This window comes from Eucyclogobius newberryi, unplaced genomic scaffold (assembly GCF_026437365.1).
Source record: "Eucyclogobius newberryi isolate DKJ021-1_F unplaced genomic scaffold, fEucNew1.0.hap1 SCAF_19, whole genome shotgun sequence".
Lineage (NCBI taxonomy): Eukaryota > Metazoa > Chordata > Actinopteri > Gobiiformes > Gobiidae > Eucyclogobius > Eucyclogobius newberryi.
Window position 1 is genome coordinate 6,223,744 of NW_027315823.1, and position 25,598 is coordinate 6,249,341.

Genomic DNA, 25,598 nt, shown 5'->3' on the forward strand with positions numbered 1-25,598 from the left:
ACCGAACACAGCACAGGAAGTAGCGTTTACTGGAGCTCATCTGCAGCAGCTTCACTTGCTTCATTACCGTATTTCCCAGAGTGTAAGTCGCACCTTTTTTCATAGTTTTGGCCGGGGTGCGACTTATACTCCAGAGCGACTTACATGTGATATTGTTATTTTCACACTGACAACCACAAGAGGGCGCTCTAGGCTCTAAGCGACGCAGAAGAAGAATCTGCACTTCCTCTTCCTCTGTGTCACTTCTAAACAACTCCAAACTCCAGAGGAAGAAGAATTCAATGGATTTAGTGGTTTGGGGTAAAACTGATGCTTTGTTAAACTTGTTAGCATGTTCTTTATGCTGTAGTTATCGTTACGGTCTGGAAACTACCGTACTCATTTCTAGTAGTAGTCTCCTCCTGATTCTCCTGCCATTTTTCATCATTTCTATATTCGTTATATTGCGCGGACTTGCACATTAGAACACAAACTCTTACTTGAGGCTGTGGGCAAAGTGCCTGAGGGTGCGATGGCGGCTGGAGATGCCCAGAGACTGTATGTGGAGCATGGCAGCCGTGTGCGGGTCGTGTTGTCCAGTGGCCAAAGCCAGAAGGGCACAAACGGAGGAGTAGATGTTTGGAGAAGGACAATGCTGAAGGAGGGACCAGGCCGAGGAGAGGAGGGACTTCACCTCCTCCAGGGACAGATCGTCTGAGGACAGAGAACCCAAAATAATCACATGAACAAACACTGATACAAAGTAAATAACTGAAGCGCTCACCTGGGTTGAAGTGGTCATGGGGGAGCGGGGTTTGTGCGCCCTCTGCTGGATGAGCCCTGGTCTTCAGCTCAAATAAAACACCTTTTCCCAAGCCAAAAGTCCGATCGTGTCTCAGGATTTCGAAATCTGTGTCTGAAAGAGCACAAAGTTCATAGAGAGCTCATAGAGAGCACAGAGGGAGCTCATAGAGAGCACAGAGGGAGCTCATAGGGAGCTCATAGAGAGCACAGAGGGAGCTCATAGAGAGCACAGAGGGAGCTCATAGAGAGCACAGAGGGAGCTCATAGAGAGTTCATAGAGAGCACAGAGGGAGCTCATAGGGAGCACATAGAGAGCACAGAGGGAGCTCATAGAGAGCACAGAGGGAGCTCATAGAGAGCACAGAGGGAGCTCATAGAGAGCACAGAGGGAGCTCATAGAGAGCACAGAGGGAGCTCATAGAGAGCACAGAGGGAGCTCATAGAGAGCACAGAGGGAGCTCATAGAGAGCTCATAGAGAGCACAGAGGGAGCACAGAGGGAGCTCATAGAGAGCACAGAGAGAGCACAGAGGGAGCTCATAGAGAGCACAGAGGGAGCTCATAGAGAGCACAGAGGGAGCTCATAGAGAGCACAGAGGGAGCTCATAGAGAGCACAGAGGGAGCTCATAGAGAGCACAGAGGGAGCTCATAGAGAGCACAGAGGGAGCTCATAGAGAGCACAGAGGGAGCTCATAGGGAGCACAGAGGGAGCTCATAGGGAGCACAGAGGGAGCTCATAGAGAGCACAGAGGGAGCTCATAGAGAGCACAGAGGGAGCTCATAGAGAGCTCATAGAGAGCACAGAGGGAGCTCATAGAGAGCACAGAGGGAGCTCATAGAGAGCACAGAGGGAGCTCATAGAGAGCACAGAGGGAGCTCAGAGCACAGAGGGAGCTCAGAGCACAGAGGGAGCTCAGAGCACAGAGGGAGCTCAGAGCACAGAGGGAGCTCAGAGCACAGAGGGAGCTCATAGAGGGCACAGAGGGAGCTCATAGAGAGCTCATAGAGAGCTCATAGAGAGCACAGAGGGAGCTCATAGGGAGCACAGAGGGAGCTCATAGGGAGCACAGAGGGAGCTCATAGGGAGCACAGAGGGAGCTCATAGGGAGCACAGAGGGAGCTCATAGGGAGCACAGAGCTCACCCAGGGCTGCGCTGGCCTCCTCGTCGTTCTCTGCGTCCGACTGCCTCAGCTCCTCGATGCTCATGTCAAAAGCCTCAGTCGCTTCCTCGTCTATGGTTCTCATTTTGTCCGGCTCGTCGTCTCCGTCGGCTTTGGCTCCTCTGGTCGCCCTCAAGGACCGGCCCTTTCTCGCCGGCGCCTCGTCCTCGGACGACGTGACCGGGGCGGCGCCCGCCGTGCTCTTCTTGCGCTCGGGCCTCTTTTTGGCGGCCGGAGTTTTGTCCAGGGCGGTCGGAGTTCTGCCGCTGTGGACGGATTTCTTGGCGGAGCGGGTCTTGGGGACGTCTTTTGTGGTCGGCGGGGGATCGGCCTCGGAGTCGCTCTCGTCGCTGAATTCGACCTGACGGAGAGAACATGGAAATTGGGACAAAAACTGTAAACGATAAGTAAATCTCTCACTAAAGGACAGCACACACATGTGAAAATGTAGTGAGTGTTTACCGTCTTTACATTTGGCTTGGACACAAAAAAGGGTGAATGACATTTCAGAGGTTCCCAAAAGTGGTGCTACAATGACGGCAAAAATATATTTAAAAAAAAAAAAGAACTTATTTAATCTAATGGACCCTGTCACGTTTCAGCTCATGTCCCGCCCTTATTTATAGACTTGGTACATGATTATATTCTAATAATGTGCTTCATACGGTACAGGACACGATTTCAAAAACATGTGGAATATTTAAAATCAGTCAAATAAATCAATGATGGGCAGATAAATTAAAATATCACAATTGCTCTTGAGTTTTTAGAATATCAAAAGCAAATGTGTCTGAGGCCGGGATGTCAAAATTTCAAATGTTAGAGTAACGCTTATTGTAAGAACATTACGATTGTTCGCAATTATGAACATCACGACCAAAACGACAATAAAATCCTACATTTTCCTTCTTGTTTTCTTGACACTTCAGCGCTGCTCAGTACAGGACCCGCTTCATCAAAACAAACTATCTGAATTATTAATTTGACAAACAGCAAGATAAGAAAGCACTTTACTGAGGAAAGGCTGAGCGGAAATAAATTAAAAAAAATACCTAGTTTAGTTCAAAAATGGTCACTTTAAAATAAATTTAATTAGATTTTGTTTTAAATCTTTCTTCTCAAAAATATATGATTATAATGTTTTAATCTTTACGATAAAATTATGATTTAAATAATCCTGTTTATCGATGAACCTAATCATCTCGACATGGCCTGTTTGAGGTGACATTTATGCATGTTTGCAGTTCATTTTAAAGTCTTTCTATTTAATTATTTACAGGGCATTTTAGCATTTCTGACCGACTGGGAAAATAATATGATCGGGAGAATTATATTGATTAGTGTTGATATTCCTCCAGACATCAATCTTTATCAGGAGAGACAAAGGCGTTTATACAATTTCTTGTCAAAATCTCACACGCCAAATTTCATGTTCTAAGTTCTGGTGAAAAGAAATATTTGGACAAAAACGATGACAAAACAAACACACAGAAAAAGCAAGACCAGGTAGAATATAAAGTAAAAGGAGTACAAGTAGAAAATAAGGGCGCGGCATCAGAACAAACTATTTTTAAAAAGGAAATGGAGCAATAATTGTCCCATTTTGTCCATTGCTTTTTAAATTAGTCCATTTTTAAGTGAGGTTATTTCCCCATTGTGTGTACTAAACATTTCTCCCCGACTCAAACGTCCTCACCTTGAACCGGAGCCTCCTGATGCGCCGGGGAGCCGCGGGGACCGGTCCAGTCGGCTCTTGCTCCGGCGACAGCTCTTGATAAACCTGGAACTTCGAGGCGGTTCTGGGGACCTTCCGGGCCGAGGCCGGAGGCTTGAACTTGTTCGCCGGCGTACAGGCCAGGGTTGGTACTGCCGTGTTAAAATCGAACACGCTCAACTCTCCGGACGTCGACTTGGACCTGGGCATCACCGGCGTCATGGGAACTGGAGTTCTCGCCCGGGATGAGGAACTAGAACTGTCGACTCTCGTTTTGACAACTTTAAGCTTCTTCAACTCTTTTGTTTTGTCATGTTTATCGCCATCTTTGGCCTTGGCTGCTGCGTCTTTCTTTGTCGAAGGTGTCGGAGGAACGATTTTACGCATTTTTTTCGGCAGTTTCCAAGACCAAAAGTGTGAAAAAAGCTCTTCTGGTGGACAGCCCTTATTGGACGCCAACGTGACCAGAGACAGAATGGCTTTAGTCGCCATTAACCCGGCTTTGACTGGCTGCACCACCGGGTCCGGCGTCGACTCAACAAACGCTAAACCCGCTTCCAAACCCTTCCACGCGCTGCAGTTTTTACTCATCCTCGGGTCGAGCCCGCACGAGGCGATGCGCAGGTAAATCCGAGCCACCACGTCGTGCAGAAAGGACGGTTTCGCCGGGGCTTTTACGGCGAACACCGCGGCCAGCTTCGCCCAGAGTTTTGCCGACACGTTCTTGGAGCGGGCCAGTGCGAGCCAGTGCAGCTTCTCCCCGGGTTTGGTCTGGTCCGGGTCCAGCCGGAGGTCCAGGTCGGCGAGCGCGGCCGCCCAGCGCACGGTCACTCGTCCCAGGCACGGCTCGAGGCAGATGCAGCAGCCGCAGTCGAGCTCGTGGGACAGCGCGGAGAGACGGCGCGGGCGACACTTCAGAGTCGGGGGGCTGGTCTGGTCCGACCACACCAGCTGTTTGGTGATCCGGCGCGTGCTCAGAAAGCCCCCCAGGTCGTCGCCGACAGCCGGGAGCGGGGAGTCGGGCTTCTGAGCTGAACGGCCCTTTCTGGGTTTGATTTTCATCTCCGGCTTTTGCTTTTGACCAGAAACGTCTAAAAAGAGTGATTCCAAGTCAATGTAAAACAGCTTTTGACATTTTATGCACAGGATGCTACTATCAATCTTAATTTAGTGAGAAAAAAACCTTGATATTCAAACAAGTATCAATAGAAAACCCTATAATACTATATAAAGGTTTTTTTTTTGTTTTAATTATATTTTTATTTTCATTAAAATACAGTTCCCTTGTAAACTATTTATACAGTTTTAAAAAGGACTAGTTTGTGTACAGGTGATTATAAAAAGGCTTTTATCACTTAGTTATGGTAAATAGTTTATTAAACAGCTTATTAATGTTCTTACAAATATTTAATGGCGTATAAACATTTATAAGCCGTCTACACAAGTTAATAAATGCCTTATAAGTGTATAAGCAAATAACTAGTGCTTATTAATGCCTTATACTTTACAAAAGATTTATTTTTAGGAGTTACCAATTTTTTTTTATTGATACTTGAATGAATATCTAGTCTTGATAAGGTGTAGTAGAAGTAGCAGTAGTAACATATCTTTTGAATTAGGCAAATAAAAACAGGAAGCTGAAAGCCATGAATTGCAGCAAAGTGACAGACTCTTTCCATGATTAAATTTAAAAACTGACCAGTGCAACGCTCCAGCAGATCTCTGACCCTGTCCAGATCAAGTCGACTCCCCATCGTATCCCCCTGCATCAGCTCCAGCTCGGCCTTCAACACCAGCAGCTCGGCACATCTGAAGATCAAACAGACGTGTGGTTCAAAGAGAGTTCCTTTTGGTAACGAGCTGCGGCAGCTTACAGCCCGAAACAGACAAACTAATGAAAAATGACATGGAGATAGAGCAGAACGAGTTTGGGAAAATATAACTCGTTATAAAAAGTATGTAAAGCGTTTAACAATTACCATGACGTTTATGTTCAGATGGCTATTAAAAAGCAGATTATAGATTTGTGTCATTATTAGCCTTTAAAACATGCTCTTTTAAAAAAGGTCCCATATCGTGCAAAATCGACTTGTCAGAGCTTTTAACCTCATTACAGTGCTATTAGTGCTTCATATATGTGCCCAAAGTGTTTTTTGATTGATTCCCACTGTTGTTATTAGCTAGAGTTCAGTCTATATCCTCCTCCTCTAATCTGCAGAAAAACGGGTGATTCTCACTTTATTACTTTAGCCGTTTGCATTTCTGGGTTTGTGAGCGGGGTCCATGGTATGGGTGATATTTCATAACTATTATGTTATGGGTGTTGCACAACACTTATTATCAAATATACCCTTAGGGTAGACTACGAAACAGGAAAAATAGCATGATAAGGGACCTTTAATAACGATGCTCTGGCAACTCTTAAAATAATGTATACAAGCACACATTACTTTACATTTGTGAGGCGTTCCCAGCAGAGGGAATTACCATGGACAAGTAAACAAAATCTAGCTTGCCCCAACATGCTAATATAAGCATAAGTATTACATTTAAATAATCTGCTGCTTTTATTTTGTGATTGAGAGTGGAAATATGTTTTGAGGCTCGTGAGCGTGACTGAAGCCAAACTCAACTACAAAACTATATTTCATGTGGGAACAATGTCACAACCTAGTTGGCTCTTGCATAGTGCGCGTTGGACCTGCGCGTGCGTGCGCGTTGGACCTGCCCGTGCGTGCGCGTTGGACCTGCCCGTGCGTGCGCGTTGGACCTGCCCGTGCGTGCGCGTTGGACCAGCCCGTGCGTGCGCGTTGGACCTGCGCGTGCGTGCGCGTTGGACCTGCGCGTGCGTGCGCGTTGGACCTGCGCGTGCGTGCGCGTTGGACCTGCGTGCGCGTTGGACCTGCGCGTGCGTGCGCGTTGGACCTGCGCGCGCGTTGGACCTGCGCGTGCGTGCGCGTTGGACCTGCGCGTGCGTGCGCGTTGGACCTGCGCGTGCGTGCGCGTTGGACCTGCGCGTGCGTGCGCGTTGGACCTGCGCGTGCGTGCGCGTTGGACCTGAGCGTGCGTGCGCGTTGGACCTGCGCGTGCGTGCGCGTTGGACCTGCGCGTGCGTGCGCGTTGGACCTGAGCGTGCGTGCGCGTTGGACCTGAGCGTGCGTGCGCGTTGGACCTGCGCGTTGGACCTGCGCGTGCGTTGGACCTGCGCGTGCGTGCGCTGGACCTGCGCGTGCGTACGGGTAAGGGTGCGCGTGTTAGAGGGTGCGCGTGTTGCACCTACTGGCTGAGCGCTTGCAGTTTGACGGCCAGTTTGAGCGCCTCCAGACACTGCAGCCGGGCGTCGGTCACAGCTCCGGCGTGGCTTCGCACGGCCACCATCTGCAGGGAGCAGGAGAGCAGGTCGCACAGCAGCTGCCACTTCAGACATAGGTTCTCCCCTGGACGGTGGGACAGACGAGGTGGAGTTAAGCCCGTCGGTGACGCCACAATGACAGGCAAAAGGCAGAGTCGGACCATATTCTTTAGAAACTATTGCAATAGCGCACGGTCTCTCCATTATTCGCGTCAGAAAAGCTTACCCTGGTTGACGAAGCGCACGTCAGCGCTCCCGGCGTTGCCATAGAGACCTTTACCGACAAGAGTGACCAGGAGGCTGCAGAAGAGCTTCAGACTCTCGTACACGGCGGTATCGGGGCTGGAGAAACCTGAATATAGACAACAAAAATCAGGGAGTTCAGGTTTTCTACTAAATCATAATCATAAGCAGTACTTTATTTTTTAACTGCAAATGTAAATAATTCTACCACTGTAACATCAATGACATCACATTTAATTAAGATAACGACCTAAAATGAATGTTCAAGTCTTAAGTGTTCCGTCTGTGGTTTAATATGTGGCCCTCTTTCTCTAAAGCAGGTATTTATTCAAATCAGAAGGACTGTGCAATGGAGCTCAGCAGGGTCACGAGTTCAATTTCTTGCATGTCTTTCCCTTCTCTCATCCCCATTTCACACTACACTGTCAGGTCCAATAAAGCCTTCAAAAAAAAATACATTTAAAAACATTAAATACAATCCTAGGACACAGAGGATTGACTGTGGACCTCATATTCAAAACACTTAAAATGACTGCATATAACAGCACAACCCTATGGCATTAAGTGACATTTACAACAAAATCCCGTTTAAACTGACCGTGCTGATGGAGGAGGGTCCTTTGGGCATGTGGGAGGGTCTTTGTGTCCAGGAGTAGGTAGGACCCGACCGTCTGAAGGGTCCGGGCCCGGAGCAGGTACCAGCTCTTGGACTGTTTCTGCTCATTGGCCTCTTTCAGAACCTCGCACAGATAAGAAACGCCAAGAGACACCTACAAAAGTATTATACAAAACGCAAGTGGTACATCCAGCACGCACACAAATACATTGAGAAGAGTATAGTATTTTACGGACTATAAGTAGCACCTTCTTTCATAGCGATGTATGTGATATTAGTTATTTTCACACTGACAACCACAAGAGGGCGCTCTAGGCTCTAAGCGACGCAGAAGAATCTGCACTTCCTCTTCCTCTGGAGTTTGTGGAGTTGTTTAGAAGTGACACAGAGGAAGAAGAATTCAATGGATTTAGTGATTTGGGGTAAAACTGATGCTTTGGTAAACTTGTTAGCATGTTCTTTATGCTATAGTTATCTGAATAACTGTTAATGTTACGTTAACATACCAGACACTTACCACAGTTCTGTCTGTGCGTCATGTAGCTGAAGGTGTTAGCGTTAGCATACGTCATGTAGCTGAAGGTGTTAGCGTTAGCATACGTACACCTATTCACCATGTTCTCTCATCTGTTATGATTTTAAACTGCATTTCAAGATTAAATGTCTGTTTTTGGTCTTGGATTTTATCAAATAAATTTCCCCCAAAAAATGCAACTTATATACGTTTTATTCTTCTATATTGTGCATTTTTTTGGCTGGTGCGACTTATACTCCGGAAAATACGTCCGTTTTGATAGGTTAAGAGGTTTAAAGGGCTGTAACTGTTATTTAGCTTTTTTTGATTAGTCGTCTGGTCCAACAATTATTTCTATTAACGACAGAAAATGCTAAAGTACAAAGTCCATAGTCCATCTGAATGCACATACTTGTCCCGAGCTGTAGTAGTACTGGGATTTCAACAGCGTGAGCAGCACTGAGCAGGACGAGGGGCCCACGGCGCCGCTCTCTGAAGACAGACACTTTTCTGCTTTTTCAATTTGAGCCTTGAGAAAACACAATTACAGGAATGAAAAGCAACAAAAACTGAGAGTCGTAGGTCATGTTTAATGCTCCAAGTTAATATGTTTAATGCTCCAAGTTAATATTCGGAAAAAGAGTTGTTTGTTAACATTTTGGCAGTATCTAAAATGTACATTTCAAAACTTAACTTAGTAATTTGGGCCAGTTCACTAGGGCCAAGTACTAAAATGAAACCGTTTTCCCGTCTATTTTTCTGACATTTCTGCACTTTTTAGGTTATTTTCACTTTGAGCAAGACACTTAAGTGACATATGACAGGTTTTTACGAGTTTCTAATTTTGACTTTATTTGGTGTGTTTAAACTTGTTACATATAAATGATAGTTTTACACCGATCGAGCAGGTATTTCTGAAGAAAAGTTTAAAAATCTGTAGAAAATGACATCACACCAGGGACATTGTGTAAATTCTGCATGAACTTTGTCTGGTTTGTCTGGAATCAAAGAACTTTGACTCTCTCGCTCTCATATATTTTTATTTGTTAAAAAAAAAAAAAAAAAGTGACATTGAGTATTGGCCCAGTGTTTGCTGGGTAATTTCCTAGTGTGATGTCAATTACAAACAGGAAGTGAAATTAAACCTAAAAAAAAAAAAGCTTTTCTTTGATAAAAATGTCCATAATTTTTTGCAACATTTTAAATCTATTAAACAAAACTGCATTTTGGTTCAATGAGTTGTCCGACCTGTAGGTGGCACTTTAAACTTCCAAGACATTCACAGGAACGTTCTAGCAGATTTTGGATTGATTCATGAAATACTATCAACATTTTTATGAATATATGGGTCAGAACGCTGCATTTTTCAACCGTCACAGAAGTGGATCCTTACCAGAGCGATGTCGGGGCTGCCCAAGTCCAGGAGGAGGCCGGCGCATTGGCACAGGTACGCGGCGCAACTCTGGGCGTCGCCGAGCTCCTGCGCGAGTCGGATGGCGAGTTGATAAGCCTCCGCCGCTTTCAAGGGCTAAAGAACGAGAACATCTTGTGTGTCAATGCTCAACGATGAAGAAAAAGCCTAAAGTCTGCAATGGGCAAGTGTTGAAAAACTGCTCCAGGAAATATATAACGATAATATTGTAGACTACTTTGTGCCGTAATAATCCCAGTAAACTTTTTTTTAGAAATAAACTATGGCTGCAACAAACTATTCATTTGATAATCGATGAGTCTAGCAATTCTTTTGATTTGTTTGGCTCAAATTTAGTGAAAAGTCTAATCCAGTTCTTTCCCAATCCAGACAAAACAAAGACAAATAAACTTTTTCTCTGTATAGACCAGATAACGAGGATTAAACTAGTTGACAATTATTTAAATAATCGATTAGATGATGTTCTATATTTCTTTTTTCTGTCCCAAAATGAACCATATATAAATTGAGTACAGAAGATGGCATTAATATAGCAGCATCTTTCATGAGTCATGTTAATTCAATTCCCCACAAAAGCAAATTAAACAGAATTCCCCATTTCTGCCGAAAACAATTTCACTGAACGTCCAGATGATAAATGTGTTTACCTTTCCCATGAGTCTGAAGAGAGCGGCCATCAGAGCGATGGAGCTGCAGGTTTGTTTGGGGTTCCTCACGGACGGAACGATGCCACTTTTCAGGAGCGCCGTCCAATCAGAGAACGCCTGCTCCAAAGGCTGGCTCTGCTCTGAAATAAGATGAAAAACATCTCATAATAAAATAAAAATATATTCAGTAGCATAAAAACATCCCACATTTCATTTATTATTTTGTTTATGATTTTTATTTTATTTATTATTTTTTCATTTATTATGTTATTTTATATATATTTATTTTTAAATTTATTTTTTGTATATTTTTTTCAATTCATTACTTTTATTTCATTTATTGTTATTTATTTTTTTTATTTTAATTAATTTTTCACTTATTAAAAGTAATGCTGATATTTTAACCTCAATTTTGACACAAGGAAAACAAAAACAGAACGGAACAAAATGCTTTAAAAAAAAAATAAAATAAAAAGAGCCTGAACTCTAATAGCAGGAATGTTTAAGTATCAATACCTGCACAAGTATCTAGTTTTGATCAGAATAAGTTCAAAAGTAAGAACAAAACTGTCAAATTGGAACTAGGGATGTCACAATATTAAATGTTAGAGTTAGAATTATTGTGAGAAAACACAATTTAACAATTATTGAGACTAACTAAACAGTGAAATCTCTTTTGTGACTGTTCCTCAAATTTGCTTTATGGAATCGCGTTTTCAGAATGACCAAACAAAGTTAAATTTGACAATAGATCAAAAGAATAATCAATTTAGCTTCTAAAATTGTCACAATCATCATTTTATGGTTCTCACGATTATGTTGTGACCCAAATCATCAAGATTCTCGATTAACCAGACAATCGTGACATCCCAACTTACAATTTAACATAAACACAAATAACAAAGAATAATGTCTGTAGATCCTCAGTTGTCCTTTTTCTATAATAGTAAGAAATAAACTATGGTAAAATAAGCATTAGACTAAAACAGACTTAATAAAAGCACAAACAGAATGGACAGAACAACAGTGCAGTTTTAAAAGATGTTTGTGGTTCAAGGTTCATTTGTGGCTTGATTGCAGATTCATTTGGCCACAACGTCAACAGAACTGGCAGATTATTAGGCCCGAGCGCCACAAGCTGACGAGAGACCTATTAATCTCTAGTGCGAAGCACTCTCCCCGTGCATACTAATTAGTAGTAGGAAAATGGAACTTTACCGTTGTAAACGGGCGAAGCCCGTGCAAAAGTGCGCACTAAACGAGCACTTTACATTTACGCGAAGCGGTCGTCATCCCCATATAAAGCACTCATTTGCGCTAAGTAGCTCACGAATATGTTCCCCATATCTTGCATGTTCCGTGCATATAAGCATGTAATGCAAAAATCTTCCTTCCTTCCTTCCAAGTCACAAAAATTTGCACACCTCTAAAAACTGTGCCTCTCTACATTCTGGCTATTTCCTTTTTCTAAAATAAAAAAATTGGCGCGTCAGCGCCCCCAAATGTACCAAAAATGCATTGAGAGATGGGAAATGACCCAAAAAAAAATCTGATCGGAGAATGAAACGCCGTCCACCCAACCAAATGTCGGCCATATTGGTTCAAAAATGGCTAAGCAGGACTCGGGAGTTTTTCCAAACGTCGTACTTTTACGAACTCCTCCCAGGGCGTTGGCCCTAAAAAGCTGAAATTGGGTGAAAATGCTACTGAGGAGTGGGACATCAAAAGTTATTCAAATTACATTGATACCTGTCACGGTCTCTGTGGGGCGAAGCCGCAAACTGTAGCAAGAATTTCAGAAATCTCCCAAATTTAACATTTCTGCCGTTTGCGCAGATAAAGTCCGAATTGCGTCAAATTAGAATCCGTTGTTAAACTCTAAACCTACTCGAAGTGAAATTAATTAATTTGGCGCCACAGCGCCCCCTACAGATTTTATATGGAGGTTAAATGTTTAGTTTTGTGAAATTATATGAAATTTGGCACAACTCAATTTTAGCATCCCCATCAAAAAAGTCAATGAGACTCATGTCATAATTGTTATGGCTTTGCCGTAACGATGACCGAAACCTTCCATGTTATTGCAATGGGGAAATCGCCAGAACATGTTTACACTTTAGACTTTCACGAACTCTTCTTAGGGCGTTAGACATATTAACCTAAAATTTGGTGAGACTCATCTTCAGGGGTGGACCATCAAAAGTTATCCACATTTTTATTCTAAGAGTCACGGTGTCTGTGCGGCAAAGCCGCACATTTTGCCAAGAATTCAAAATAAAATTGCTTTTTGATGGTAAAACAAAGGGGAGAAGATGTGACAGCGTCACAGATTCAGCAGTAGGCGTACTAAAAGGACAATTGGGGCGCGTCAACGCGTAAGCGCGTTAATTGTTGACAACAGCAGCGCGAAGCGCTGCATTCCTCCAAAAACCCTCCTGGCATCGTCCCGTACGCGAGAATCCATGCCGCAGGCATGGGTCATGCTTGTATCTGCTCAAATCAATGGAAGTCTATGGGGAGTGGGCGGGGCATCCCGACGGAATAGGGAGTGACGTAAGCGCTCGTAATGATGATTCCACCCCATGGCGGCATGGGGAAGGCTTAGAGCTGTCAAACGATGTATAATTTGTTGTTATAGTGGAAACGGCTATATTGTTTTTGCTAAAAATATTATTTTTTATTTTTCTTGTTCTTCAGCGCTTTGAGCTCTAATTCGACCCCCTGAACATGCTCAAAAACTCAAACTTTGCCCAAAAGTCAGAATCGGCGAAAAATTAGATTTTTTTCTGGGCCGTTTTTTTTTCGTTAAAAAAATGGCGCGACAGCGCCACCGACAAAAGTCAAAATACATTGCGCCTATGGGAGACGCCCGGAGGTCAACTTTGTCATAGAGCTACGAAATTCGGAACACGCATTCCTCTCGTGAGGACAAAAAAAATATATTATTGTAGCCACGCCCCCAGACTTACCCTATGCCCGCCATCTTCCTTTGAATATGAAAACACGCCGAGTTAGCCATTTTGTTCACGTCAAACTTTGACGAACTCCTCCTAGGGCGTTTTGCCCACCGACTTCAAAATTGGTGTACGTCCTCTAGACAAGTGGGGCATCTAAAGTTATCCAAATTTTTGGGATACCTTTTACTGTGTGCGGCGCAGCCGCAAAGTTGGACAACTTATTTTGAGATATTGCAATTCTAAAAATTGCTCCCATTTGATCAAAACGAGTCCGATTAGGACCAAATTTTAATCAGTTGTTAAACTCTCAAGTTTGGACCAGTTTAGGATGACAAAATTGAAATGGGCGCGATAGCGCCCCCTACAGAGTTGCCTTTGAGTGAACATTGATGGACAAAAACTGTTTTACACAAATGTTCTAAACTTTGCCCAAAATTCTATTTTGGGGTCCCGAGCAAAAGGCTAATCAAACTTATGCCTTAATTTTTACGGCGTAGCCGTAGCCATGACGGAAACCTCCCATGTTATCCCTATGGGAAAATGCTAAATCTCTCGAATATCCACATTTTTCTGTTTCACACTTTAACGAACTCCTCCCAGGGCGTTTTGCCCACTGACCTCAAAATCTGTGTACGTCCCCTAGACAAGTGGGGCATTTAAAGTTATCCAAATTTTAAGGATAACTTTTATGGTCTCTGTGCGACGGAGCCGCAAACTTTTCCCAGAATTCTGACTATTTGGCCTTCAGAGTGGCCTATAAACAATAGAGTTTTTTCCAAATGACATTATATTTTGCACAAAATTCTAATTTGCCATCCTGATCATAAAAGTATGAGAGCCAAAGTCATATTTTGTACGGCGTAACCGTAACGATGACAGAAACATCCCATGATATCCTTATGGGAAAAATCGCGAAATTCCTCAAATCACCACATTTTTACGCTTCACACTTTAACGAACTCCTCCTAGGGCGATTGTCTGATCAAACTCATATTTGGGGAAAATCATCTACACAAGCGGGGCATCAAAAGTTATCCATATTTTTGTTCTAAGTGCTACGGTCTCTGTGTGGCTGACCCGCAAAAATATGTCACAAATGGGAAAACAGCAAAATCCTTGAAATGTTCACATTTACGCTTCACACTTTAACAAACTCCTCTGTGGGCAATAGCTCGATCAAGCTCATATTTGGGGAAAATCATCTACACAAGCGGGGCATCAAAAGTTATCCATATTTTTATTCCAAGTGTCACGGTCTCCGTGTGCTGGAGCCGCACATTTGACCGATATTTGTGTTTATTTACACTGGTTAAGCACAGCATTGTACATGTCCAAAGTGTCACTGTCTTAGTCCTTAGACAATGAGGGCGCGTTAGCGCCATCTCTGTAAAATGCAGAGAGCAGAGTCGGAAGGCCGGCGGCCCGTTAGCGCCCCCTCCTCTTGCGGCGGCGTGGCGAGGGCCGATCATTGCCGCTTGCGGCTATATTTCATATTATTATCATTATCTTTGCTATTAGTTCCCCCACACGTACTGTTCTGTGCGTCGAGGCTGAAGTGCAGGCCCTCGTACACGACCACGCTTTCCTGGTTCTTCTGCTCGTCTTCGTATTCTAAGTCATTGGTCCATGCCTGATGAGTTGTAGACTGGCTCTGGTCTCTCTGCTGCTGGTCCCTCGCAATAGCCTTAAAAACAGGTTTAAATGTTGCAGAAACGAGCTTAAACAAATCATTTTAAAAAGTGACATATGACAGGTTTTTACACATTTTTAGTGTTACATATACATTATAGTGTTACACCAATCGAGCAGGTCTTTGTGGAGAAAGTTTTGAAAAATCTGTAGAAAAAGGACAGGAAGTGACATCACACCAAGTTTATGCAGAATTTACACAACAACAACTTTTTTGGAGCTCGAAACAATAATTCTACAAAATAAAGTCGCTCTCATACATTTGTCATCAGTTAAACAGGAAGTGAAATTCTAAAAGGGGAGACAATGTGGTGTGAAAGAGACAATGTGGTGTGAAAGAGACAATGTGGTGTGAAAGAGACAATGTGGTGTGAAAGAGACGGTGTGGCGTGAAAGAGACGGTGTGGTGTGAAAGAGACGGTGTGGTGTGAAAGAGACGGTGTGGTGTGAAAGAGACGGTGTGGTGTGAAAGAGACGGTGTAGTGTGAAAGAGACGGTGTGGTGTGAAAGAGACGGTGTGGTGTGAAAGAGCGCCACCTCCTGCAGGTTCTTCTCCAGGCTGCAGATGTAGAGCCAGAGCAGCGCGTGGGCCTTGTCGTCCGTCAGTTTGTCGGAGTTCTCCGGAGTCCTCTCTTCCGCCTCCAGGAGCCGCAAAGCCTCGTGGGTAAAGTCGACCGCAGAGCTGTACGATCAGAGGAATCGCAATCAATCTCCTGGACTTGAATCAACTCAAACAAAGAAGTTCAGCGACTGAATGTTTGAGAAGCACTTTTAGCGTCGTTCTCTTTTTACTTTACGCATGAAACAGGGCACGCGTCTTTAGTCGACCGAGAATGTTTTAAAGTTGACTAAAGTGCAATAAATCACAACAACAAAACTCCTTACCATCAGAACATAAAAGGTGCACAGTACATCACTTTAGTTCCATAGATTCGGGTTTAAATTTACTCAAATATTTCAGATTTGACTAAACGTTTTGCCCGTTTGTGCCCAGCTTTGACAAGTTTTGCATCTAGTTTATAGTTGTACTTCCTGGTTGGACACGGACGGCAAATGTGACGTAGGTAGAGGTAATTCCACTACGTTTACATAGCAACCAGACTGTAAACAAGGGCCAAAAATCCATCGATTAATAGTTTGTTAATATAACCTGATGACACCTTTATTTTGTTGAATGACTGTTTAAACCGTCAGAAAAGTTTGTCCAATAAGTGTCAATAAGTGTTTTGAATGGCACGTCGCACATTGATGACAGAGGGATTTCATAACTCTTGCCATTTTTCAAGATTTCTTCTCAAACTGCAACTTAACGGATATAAAACGGTGATAAATATTCCCCACAGGTTCTACACCACCAAACGGAGTCAGAATTAGAAAAACAGGAGAACTTTAAACGGCATTAATTCATTATAAATTATGGATTTCTACACTTAAACACCGTATCGCTACTCTCATTTCCAAGAAGTCTATCATGATTAGGGGTGTAGAGAATATCCGGTCAATCGATAATCGTGATGATTCAGGTCTCAATATACCGTATTTTAGAAGCAAAATTCTGTATTTTTTGTTCACTATACAGATCGCTGCTTTTGTCACATTTAACTTTATTTCGTCTTTCAGAAAGTTCAATTTCTTAAAGCCGACTGTCCCTCACAAACTTGAAGAACAGTCACATGTCAGACCGCGAGAACCAAAGAAAATGAACGATTTCAGTCTCAATAATCGCGACTGATCGTTAAATCGTGACGTTTTTAATCGCAACATTCGATACCACGACGTCCCTAGTCCCACGACACATTGATATTTTGAGTAAGGTCCGATACACTGCTCGTCTCCATGGATACGGTCGGTCCTCACCAGTCGGTCTGCTCGCTGAAGTCCTGGAAGCACACGACCTGGGCCATGTGGCACAGGTAGACGGCGCGCAGGTGGGTGTGCGGGCTCTCCTCGTGGCAGATCTCCAGCAGGTCGCACAGTGTGTTGTAGCGCTCCTGAGCCGTGTCCCCCGGCGTCTCCTTGTACGCCCGGAGCTCCTCCTCCAACAGCGACAGCATCACCGCCTCCTCCGGCGCGTCGGGGCCGAACCCGTCGCGTAAGGTCCTGAGGGAAAGAGGAGCTCATGATCTTTCTTTTTTTATAGTTTTAATGTTGAGTGGAATAATTCACATAAGACCAATTACGGTATGGGAATAACTAAATAATTACCGTATTTTCCGGACTATAAGTCGCATAAGTCTTTTTTCATCGTTTTGGCCGGGGTGAGACTTATACTCATACTCCGGAGCGACTTATGTGATATTTGTTATCACACTTGCAACCGCAATTCATACTCCAGTGCAACTTGTATTTTTAACGGTAATGGGTTTACTGGGTTTATTGTCAGGGGCCGTAAGTGGGCGCAATATTATCGTTTCCCGTGATATTTCTAAACACAACTAAATCACACTTGTCTAAAAAAAAACTAAACGATAATAGCAAACAACTGCATAATCCCCAAAAACCTTATTCTAAATGTACAATTATTGTTAAAAGAACGAACTGGAGTAAACAAAATTACAGAATGAAATAGTTAGCGTCTTTGGAGTTACTTATTTGACCCTTTACAGCTTAATTATCTTTCAGCCACAAGAATAGCAGCTCAGCTGGAGGTCCACACGATAAATACTGAGCCTCAAAAAATTATGTTATCATTAATATACAATAATTTATATAGTGATTATCGTGAGAGGCCCAGAGACATTGAAAGATTATGCAAAATGTATATAAAATAACGACGCAAAAAGAGCTAATGGTGATCCAAATACTAAAGAAAATGGTGATAATGTAGGACAATTATAATAAGTTGCCAATAAACACAATTATAGTTTTACAAGGGTTTAAAAATTCTTTAAAAAAACAAACACATTTGATTAATTCAGGCGTCAATTTGTACCTCAGTCTGATGTCTTCGTCCGCGTTGTTAGCAGCGTCCATCTTGGTTTTTACCCACAATGCCACTGGCTCCGACATGTGGGCCGTGATGTTGTCTCCGAGGGCCTTGAGCCACAGGATGACCCAGTCCAACGCTTGCTCCAGGCGCCCGGTGCGTCGAGAAGTCTGCACGGCGATCATGAAGGGACGGCTCAACTGCAGAGGAACGCCGGAGGTCAAAGGTCAGTGGACACAAAAGCAGCTTGAAGCCCAAAGAGAAGCGCCGTTTAACTTTTAACCGCTTAAACCAGGCATGTCCAAACTAAGGCCCAGGGGCCAAATGCGGCCCTCGGACCAATTTTTGTCAGCCCTCCGGCTTCCTGCCAAGTTGGTCCAAACAACAAAAAGTAGTAGTTTTTACTGTAAAATTGGAGAGATTGAAGCATTTTGATCTTATAACATAATATTAATTTTCCTAGTCTTATTAAGGCATCAAAACTATGTCAAATGCCAAAAAAATAAATAAATAAATAATCGACATTTTCACGTTGTTTGTGGCCTTCTGCTCCGTATAAGTTTCAAAATGCGACCCAAGTTTGGACACCCCTGGCTTAAACTGTCGGCAGGACGTACGGAACCGGGTCAAAACAAGTTGCGGGAGATTCACCCTCTTGTGATACAATTATTGCTTTATAAAAAAATTAAAGACATTTGATATACTTCGACAGAATAATTTCAGTTTATTACAACAAAAAAAACTACGTGCCTTAAAGTGCCCCCTACAGGTCGGACGACTCATTGAACTAAAATGGAGTTAAAGGCGGTATGGACGATAGCGCAACGGAGCGCATCGCATCTCTCGTCTCCCGTAGATTTCTGTCCACTTCTGCGTCAGCTCGAACTGTCTTTCTCCGTCTTCATTTTGCCCCGTACACTGAGGGAACTATATTATGATAGATCCATGCGCTTAGACACGCGGAAACGTGGGGACGAGCCTGACGCGGCTGCAGGGGAGCGGTAGGTGCGTTTTATGATTGATACGTGGCAGGACAAATGATTTATCCACGCCACGAGGAAATATAGCAAATTTGCTGAAAAAAAAATCATCCATACCACCGTTAAGTTAAACATTTAGAATTGCTAAAAATTGCTTAAAAACTTATCATGGAATAGCATTTTTTCAGGTTTATAATTTCACTTCCTTTTTGTAATTGATGACATCACACAAGGAAATTACCCAGCAAACTTATCTACGGTCACATATATTTGTATTTGACAAATAAAAATATAAGAGTAACTTTATTTTGTTGAATTATTGTTTAGAGAGTCAAAAAAGTTGTTTCTTTTGTGTAAATTCTGCATAAACTTTGACTGGAATGAGTGTCCCTGGTGTGATGTCACTTCCTGTCCTTTTTCTACAGATTTTTCAACATTTTCTCCACAAATACCTGCTCGATTGATGTAAAACTATAATTTATATGTACAACAGGTACAAACACACCAAATAAAGTCATAATTAGAAAATCGTAAAAAAAACTGTCACAGGTCACTTTAATTTACTACTCAACCGTCAAAATAAAACCAGTGTTCAAATATCCACGATCATCAGGAGCGTGAACAGAACTGCAAAGTGTACGGTGTGAGCGACTCACCCGATCGGCCGACAGTGACGCGGGAGTGTTTCTGCAGAGATCTTTACAGAGGATTTCCAGCAGCACAAACGCCGGCTCGTACAGACGCCGGTTGTAAAGTCCACAGGCCAAATTGCTCACGGCGACCACTGCGAGGAAGAAACGGCACAATACAGTCACATTTGGTCCTGAAACTAAGTGATAGTCTCGATTTGTTTGTCTTTTGATTACCATATTTTCCGGATTATACGTTTATTAGCCGGGGTGCGACTTTTGCCCCCCATGTGTAAAGGATTACCTTATATTTATACTCAGAGCAACTTATTTGTAATATTTGTTATTTTCACACGTGCAACCGCATTTCATACTCCAGTGCAACTTACGTTTTTTTTCCCCTCCTTCTCTATTATGCATTTTTCGGCTGGTGCGACTTGTACTCCGGAAAATAAGGTAAAAATAACTATTCTAATTGAAATGTTGTCAAATCCTCCCCAAAATGTAATGCATTCAGTCCAAAAAGTACATGTTTCTACCACGGTCAAAGACTTTACTTTGACTTGTTTTAGTGTTGTGCCTTTGATCGATCGTACCATTTATTTTTTTAACTTTCAGTCGCTTTACTAACTATTAGTTTTAATAACATAATAACTTTCATAAGTGCATAATCACCGGCTTTGGTGCAGAGGCTTTCGCTGTCCAGTTTCTGGAATTCTCTCATCATCTGAGCAGCAGAAGCTTGACAATACAGCAGAACTCTGTCCAACGTGGCGCTGTCCTCCAACTGAAAGAAGAACCATTCAGACGTCAGAATCGAATTAGTATTTCGGTATAATTATCCATATTTACCTGTGAAGCCTGCATGCTCTCGTAAGCAAACACTAAGCCTTGGTAGAGGCTGACGCACACGATCTGCTGGAGTTTGCCATTTTCAATTTGGCAAATGGAATTCTGGGAAAAAAACGACAAAACACATGAACAAAACACATGAATCTGTAACGATAAACGACTACGAGGTTTTAAGACATTAATGACCCATATGTATAATTTAAATACAAGGGCTGTGGTTCCGATGACTTTGTTGATTATTCGGACTTAATTCTCAGCCGGGCTTAACGCTGCTCCTGCTTGGATGCATTTAAAATGTGTATAACTCTATTTAAAAAAACAAAACATTAATATTGAAACTACTTTGTGCCACTGAAACAATCATTTAAAGCAGGAAAATCCCATTAAACCATATTGTAAAGAACATGAACTGTATTGAGAGAGAAAAGAATCAAACACTTAAGTCGTTCGTAACTATTGTTCAGTCCGGGGCCATTCAACTTTATTTGAGGGCCAGATTTCTTGGGAGGACCGAGGTCTCTGGGCCAAAGGTGCAGAACACGCCACTATTGCAACAACATTATGGGTCGCACAATTTCAATAAATTGACTTAATGCAATAAAATAACTACTGCTAGATTAGATTTGTTGGGGGAAAGAAGGTACAAAAAATACTTTACAAAATTGCCCATCCAGAACTGAACCAGAATTAAGTTAGGACTAGACTAATACTAACCAGGTCTGAACCAGAATCAAACCAGGACTAAACCAAAAGACCAAACCAGTCTAATCTAGTGCTAAACCAGAATAAAACTGGTAAACGAGTTTGGAAGATGGGACTCATGTTGACGAGCCCCGTTTTAGTCTAAAGTCAAACATTTTAAAGTAAAAATTAAAACATTTACCATTGGTGCAAAGAAAAAAGATTCACACGATAAACATCCCAAAAACCATCGTTCCTTTACAGAACCACGAGTCCATACAGTCATAACCACGACAGACCTCAAAACCGTTACACACTGACCTTCTTGAGCACTTTGGACAAACGCTCCTGATGCTCCTCCAGGAAAGAAAACAGGGCGAGGAGCAGCGGCCCGCTCAGCGCCTTGCCGTGGCCGCTCTCGACGACCCACACCACCAGCCCGCAGCCCTCCAGCACGGCGCCGGCCTCGTCGTCCCCGAGCGCAGACGCGGACCTCAGGACTCGGGCGCATGCCGTCAACAACTGCCCGGCCTCCCGCTGCGGCGTCTTCAGCGCGGCGTGGATCTTCACCGCCAGCCTCCCGAGGACCAGCGCCGCGCACGGGCAGTCGGTACGCTCTTTGACGTGGCGCTCGGTCGCGTCCAGTAGGTTAGACGCCGTGTCATAGTGGCCCGCCTTACAGAGGACTTTGGTGGCGATTAATACGACGTGCAGAATTGGATGCAGGTTTGATCTCTTTCTTTGTTTGGGAGCTCCACTTTCATCCACGACTTTCCAAAAGCATGTGCGTATTTCCTCGGACAGAAAGACGGCGTCCTCCTTCGTCATCGCGCCGCCGTTCTGGAATTGCAAAATCGCATCCTGGGCGTAAACTGGGGAATTCCGCACAGAGGAGTTGGCGCTCGCCGGGTCCAGCAGCAGGAGGAAGCTCACAGCCCGGAGCTGACAGCGGAGTTTGTCTCGCGGAGCCGGCGCCGTCTCTTCTTTGGCGGCGGAGAGCCCGTACCACAGCACCGAGAAAGTGCTCCACGCCAGAGTCCGGAGCTCGTCGCACTGGGAAAATGTACAGACGGCGTCAATAATCGTGACAAACTTAATGAGCGAGTCTGCCATAGTGACTGTTGCATCCGAAAGAATCAGTCGCTACTAAATGTCCATCACAACTAGGCATGGGGGCAATGTGGATTTATTGAGCCGATAACGATTTTCAAAATGTGTCTCGCTGTTGTGGCAGATAAAGAAGATCCAAAGCAAAGTCCAAATGTATAAGTTAAAGTTCACTATATTTTGCTATAAATGTAATCCCATATTTTTAGCCCAACTGCTCTGAGTCACTGAACAAACTGGGAATAACCCATGGACAGAGTCTGCTGCCAAAAACATATTACCGTATTTTCCGGAATATAAGTCGCACCCTTTTTCATAGTTTTGGCCGGGGTGCGACTTATACTCCGGAGCGACTTATGTGATATTATTTGTTATTTTCACACATGCAACCGCATTTCATACTCCAGTGCGACTTGCATGTCTCTTTTCTTTATTATGCATGTTTTGGCTGGTGCGACTTATAGTTCGGAAAATACGGTAGTCCCAAATATCGGCTGCCTTTTTAGTATTGGATCAGTACCAAAATCACAGATAACCCCTCCATAATCACAGCAAATACATTCATTAATTTAAATGTTTTTGGTTTTTTAAGCAATTCAAATAAATGTCATAAATAATGAAAGTGTGTTAGGTGTGCCCCCGAAATAAGACTTCTCCAATTTAACACAATGAAATTTTGGGGCAACAAAAAAACTATCCATAATATGCCCCATAGTTTTTGTAATTTACGTCACACAAAACTAAGAAATAGTCCCGTTCAGAAGACCCAGAGCGCATCTCAACGTGGCACAAACCTGCTCCGCCTCCAGAAGCCGGGTGTGGAGCAGCTCGGCGACGGCGTTGCATAGAACGTGGACCTCCAGAGCCCGCAGCTTCTTGAGGATGTGAAAAACGATCTTCTCCAGGTAGAAGGGGCTGCTCTGGGGTGCGCCGTTCCCCGCCGCGTCGTAGCCGTCCACAGCGACCTTCACCAGCTTCACCAGCTCCGTGACGTGTGCGGGCTCGGAGGGGCCGACCCCGAGGTGGTGGTTACAGGCCCGGATCACACGGTCACAGAGGGTCCGCCCCTGGAGCCCCGGCCGGCCCTTCACATGCTCCTGGAGGACGGTCAACATTAGAAGTGCTTTACCTGGAGAGTAAACAGCCTACTACGATCCCGTCCGCCGTGTACCATCAATATTATTCATCTGACAAGCTTGAAATTGCAAAACACGTCATTATGCAACAAAAGATCTGCTTAGACAATTCCTCTATACCCGCCTCTGCATATTTACATATTTTCAAGTCTATATAACAAATCAGTGGAACAATTTTGCATTTCCAGCATCGAAATATCAGTCTATTTGCTTCTCTTTTATGAGGAATGGGGAAAAAAATACATTTCTAGCTTTGAAAACTGTATTTGAGCTTCAGAAAAAGTACCATTTGTGGTAAAGTATGCAATCTATCTGTAAATAAAATGGAAAAACTATTGTTAGTGATATTTCTGTGAGTGTTTGTTGATTAAGACCAGCGTTAGAATCTTCTATTAAATAAATAATAACGTAAAAATACAATACCAACAGGCTCTGACATCACTGTATCTGAGGGATTTCCATTTGACAAAAACAATTTTGATTTTTTTAATATTCTGGAGGTGAATCCACTATGTCCAACTTCATATTTGCCTCCATTTCTAACTTTAAACTGCATTATTTGTTCTCGGGCGTTTAAAAGCTCTTCAGCTAACAGCTAGCTTAGCATGTGATAGTTATGTTCAAACTGTTAAAAAAGTTTAAACTTACCCGTAGTTCAAGTCGCAAAAGCTCCGTTTCTTTGGCGGAGGTGGTCCTTTTAATAAACTCATCTAGCTTTAAACACTTCATGTCAAAAGCTGTGTGAATAAAAACAAAAGGTCAAACCTAAAACATTTGACTTAAATCGTGAGACATTCTTGTTGTTAGCCACAAGCTTAGCCGCGGTTGCTAAATTGTGTCCTAAAGTGTCAACACAAACGCACATTAAGTCATTTTTATAAAGCTAAAGCAGGACTTACGTGAACGGGGTGTGTTTCTTATCTTTAAAAGATAAATGTCTGTTGAACGAGCATCACTGGATGTCAAAGTTATTGCAGATTATGTTGCCAAAAGTGTCAAAGAAATGTAATCCGCATCAGCCGCGCCGCGCACTGCTTTTGAATGGCGACTTTTGACCAATCACAGCGCCAAACGGAAAACGCAGGGGTTGTTGGGAAATGTAGTCGATGGGCAAGGCGAGTTCAATCGTAGAGCACAATTCGTACACAAGGCAATTCAAAGCATAAAAATCACAATGAAATGACAGAAATTACAAAACAGTTTAAGACATAAAAGAGGAGAGTTTAAATATTCACAGCTAAATAAAACTGTTTTTAGACTATATTTGAACATTGTCAGAGTAGAACATGTCTCACATGTTTAGGAAGACTGTTCCAGATTTTAGCTTCATAAAACTGAAACAAAGGCAGTTACAGTAGTCTATTCTTCTGGAGATAAATGCATGGATAAGTCTCTCCAAGTCTGGTTTTGACACTATATTTTTGATTTTGGCAATGTTTTTTAGATGGTAAAAAGCTCCTGATGTTATTGATTTGATGTGGCTGTTGAAGTTCAAGTCTGAGTCCATTATTACCCCCAGATTTCTAACTTGATTTGTCGGTTTTAGAGCGGGACTCTGGAGGTGACGCTAACACTTTCTCTTTGTTTCTGTGACAAAGACGATTATTTCAGTCTTGTCTGAGATCAGCTGGAAACAGTTGTTTTGCATCCTCTTTGCATTTGGTGATGATCTCCTGGACAGTTTTGTCAGTTACAGGTGCAAACTGTACAACTGCAGGACCAGCCAGTGGTTTAGGAAAAACAAACAGATCAAAGAAGACACAGAAATGATCAAACAGTAACAACATACCTCATAAAAAAAGACACAATTCACATATTGTGACACATATATCTCCCACACTGTCTCTTTCCCCACACTGTCATATATATAGACAGCTAAAGTAATAACAAAAACATGCAAAAAAATATACCAATCTTTAATGTCTTGACTATTTTAAGGCAAAACATAAAAATGAAGATTTAAAGAGCATAGTTCATAGCTTACTGTCTCCACTAGATGGCAGAAGAGATGTATTTTCAAGGACAAATGGACAGATCACGTACATTTCTGATTTAATCATTATTTTAATTTCATAGCCCATTGTAACACCAATGCGTAATCATATTCTGTGTTCTCCTCACTTCCTGTGGGATAAGTTGGCACCAGTTTTGTTAGTTTAATATTTGTCAGGGACTGTGC

General features: G+C 43.0%; 1 protein-coding gene across 1 annotated transcript in view; it reads right to left on the minus strand.

Moving 5' to 3' along the window:
- The window catches only part of espl1 (extra spindle pole bodies like 1, separase), a 29,500-nt gene extending 5,095 nt beyond the window's left edge, over nt 1-24,405 (minus strand). Inside the window, exons 1-22 of the mRNA XM_072451515.1 lie at nt 24,319-24,405; nt 24,068-24,156; nt 23,078-23,380; nt 21,498-22,229; nt 20,496-20,597; nt 20,319-20,430; nt 19,671-19,798; nt 18,041-18,234; nt 16,966-17,208; nt 15,646-15,790; nt 14,953-15,103; nt 10,463-10,602; nt 9,777-9,911; nt 8,796-8,912; nt 7,852-8,023; nt 7,237-7,362; nt 6,939-7,095; nt 5,358-5,467; nt 3,641-4,749; nt 1,927-2,305; nt 764-895; nt 480-693 (exon numbers count right to left, since the gene is read on the minus strand). Coding sequence (XP_072307616.1) covers nt 480-693; nt 764-895; nt 1,927-2,305; nt 3,641-4,749; nt 5,358-5,467; nt 6,939-7,095; nt 7,237-7,362; nt 7,852-8,023; nt 8,796-8,912; nt 9,777-9,911; nt 10,463-10,602; nt 14,953-15,103; nt 15,646-15,790; nt 16,966-17,208; nt 18,041-18,234; nt 19,671-19,798; nt 20,319-20,430; nt 20,496-20,597; nt 21,498-22,229; nt 23,078-23,380; nt 24,068-24,148 — 4,982 coding nt within the window. The 5' untranslated portion in view covers nt 24,149-24,156; nt 24,319-24,405. The remainder of the gene's footprint in view (nt 1-479; nt 694-763; nt 896-1,926; nt 2,306-3,640; nt 4,750-5,357; nt 5,468-6,938; nt 7,096-7,236; nt 7,363-7,851; nt 8,024-8,795; nt 8,913-9,776; nt 9,912-10,462; nt 10,603-14,952; nt 15,104-15,645; nt 15,791-16,965; nt 17,209-18,040; nt 18,235-19,670; nt 19,799-20,318; nt 20,431-20,495; nt 20,598-21,497; nt 22,230-23,077; nt 23,381-24,067; nt 24,157-24,318) is intronic.
- Nucleotides 24,406-25,598: the final 1,193 nt, after the last annotated feature.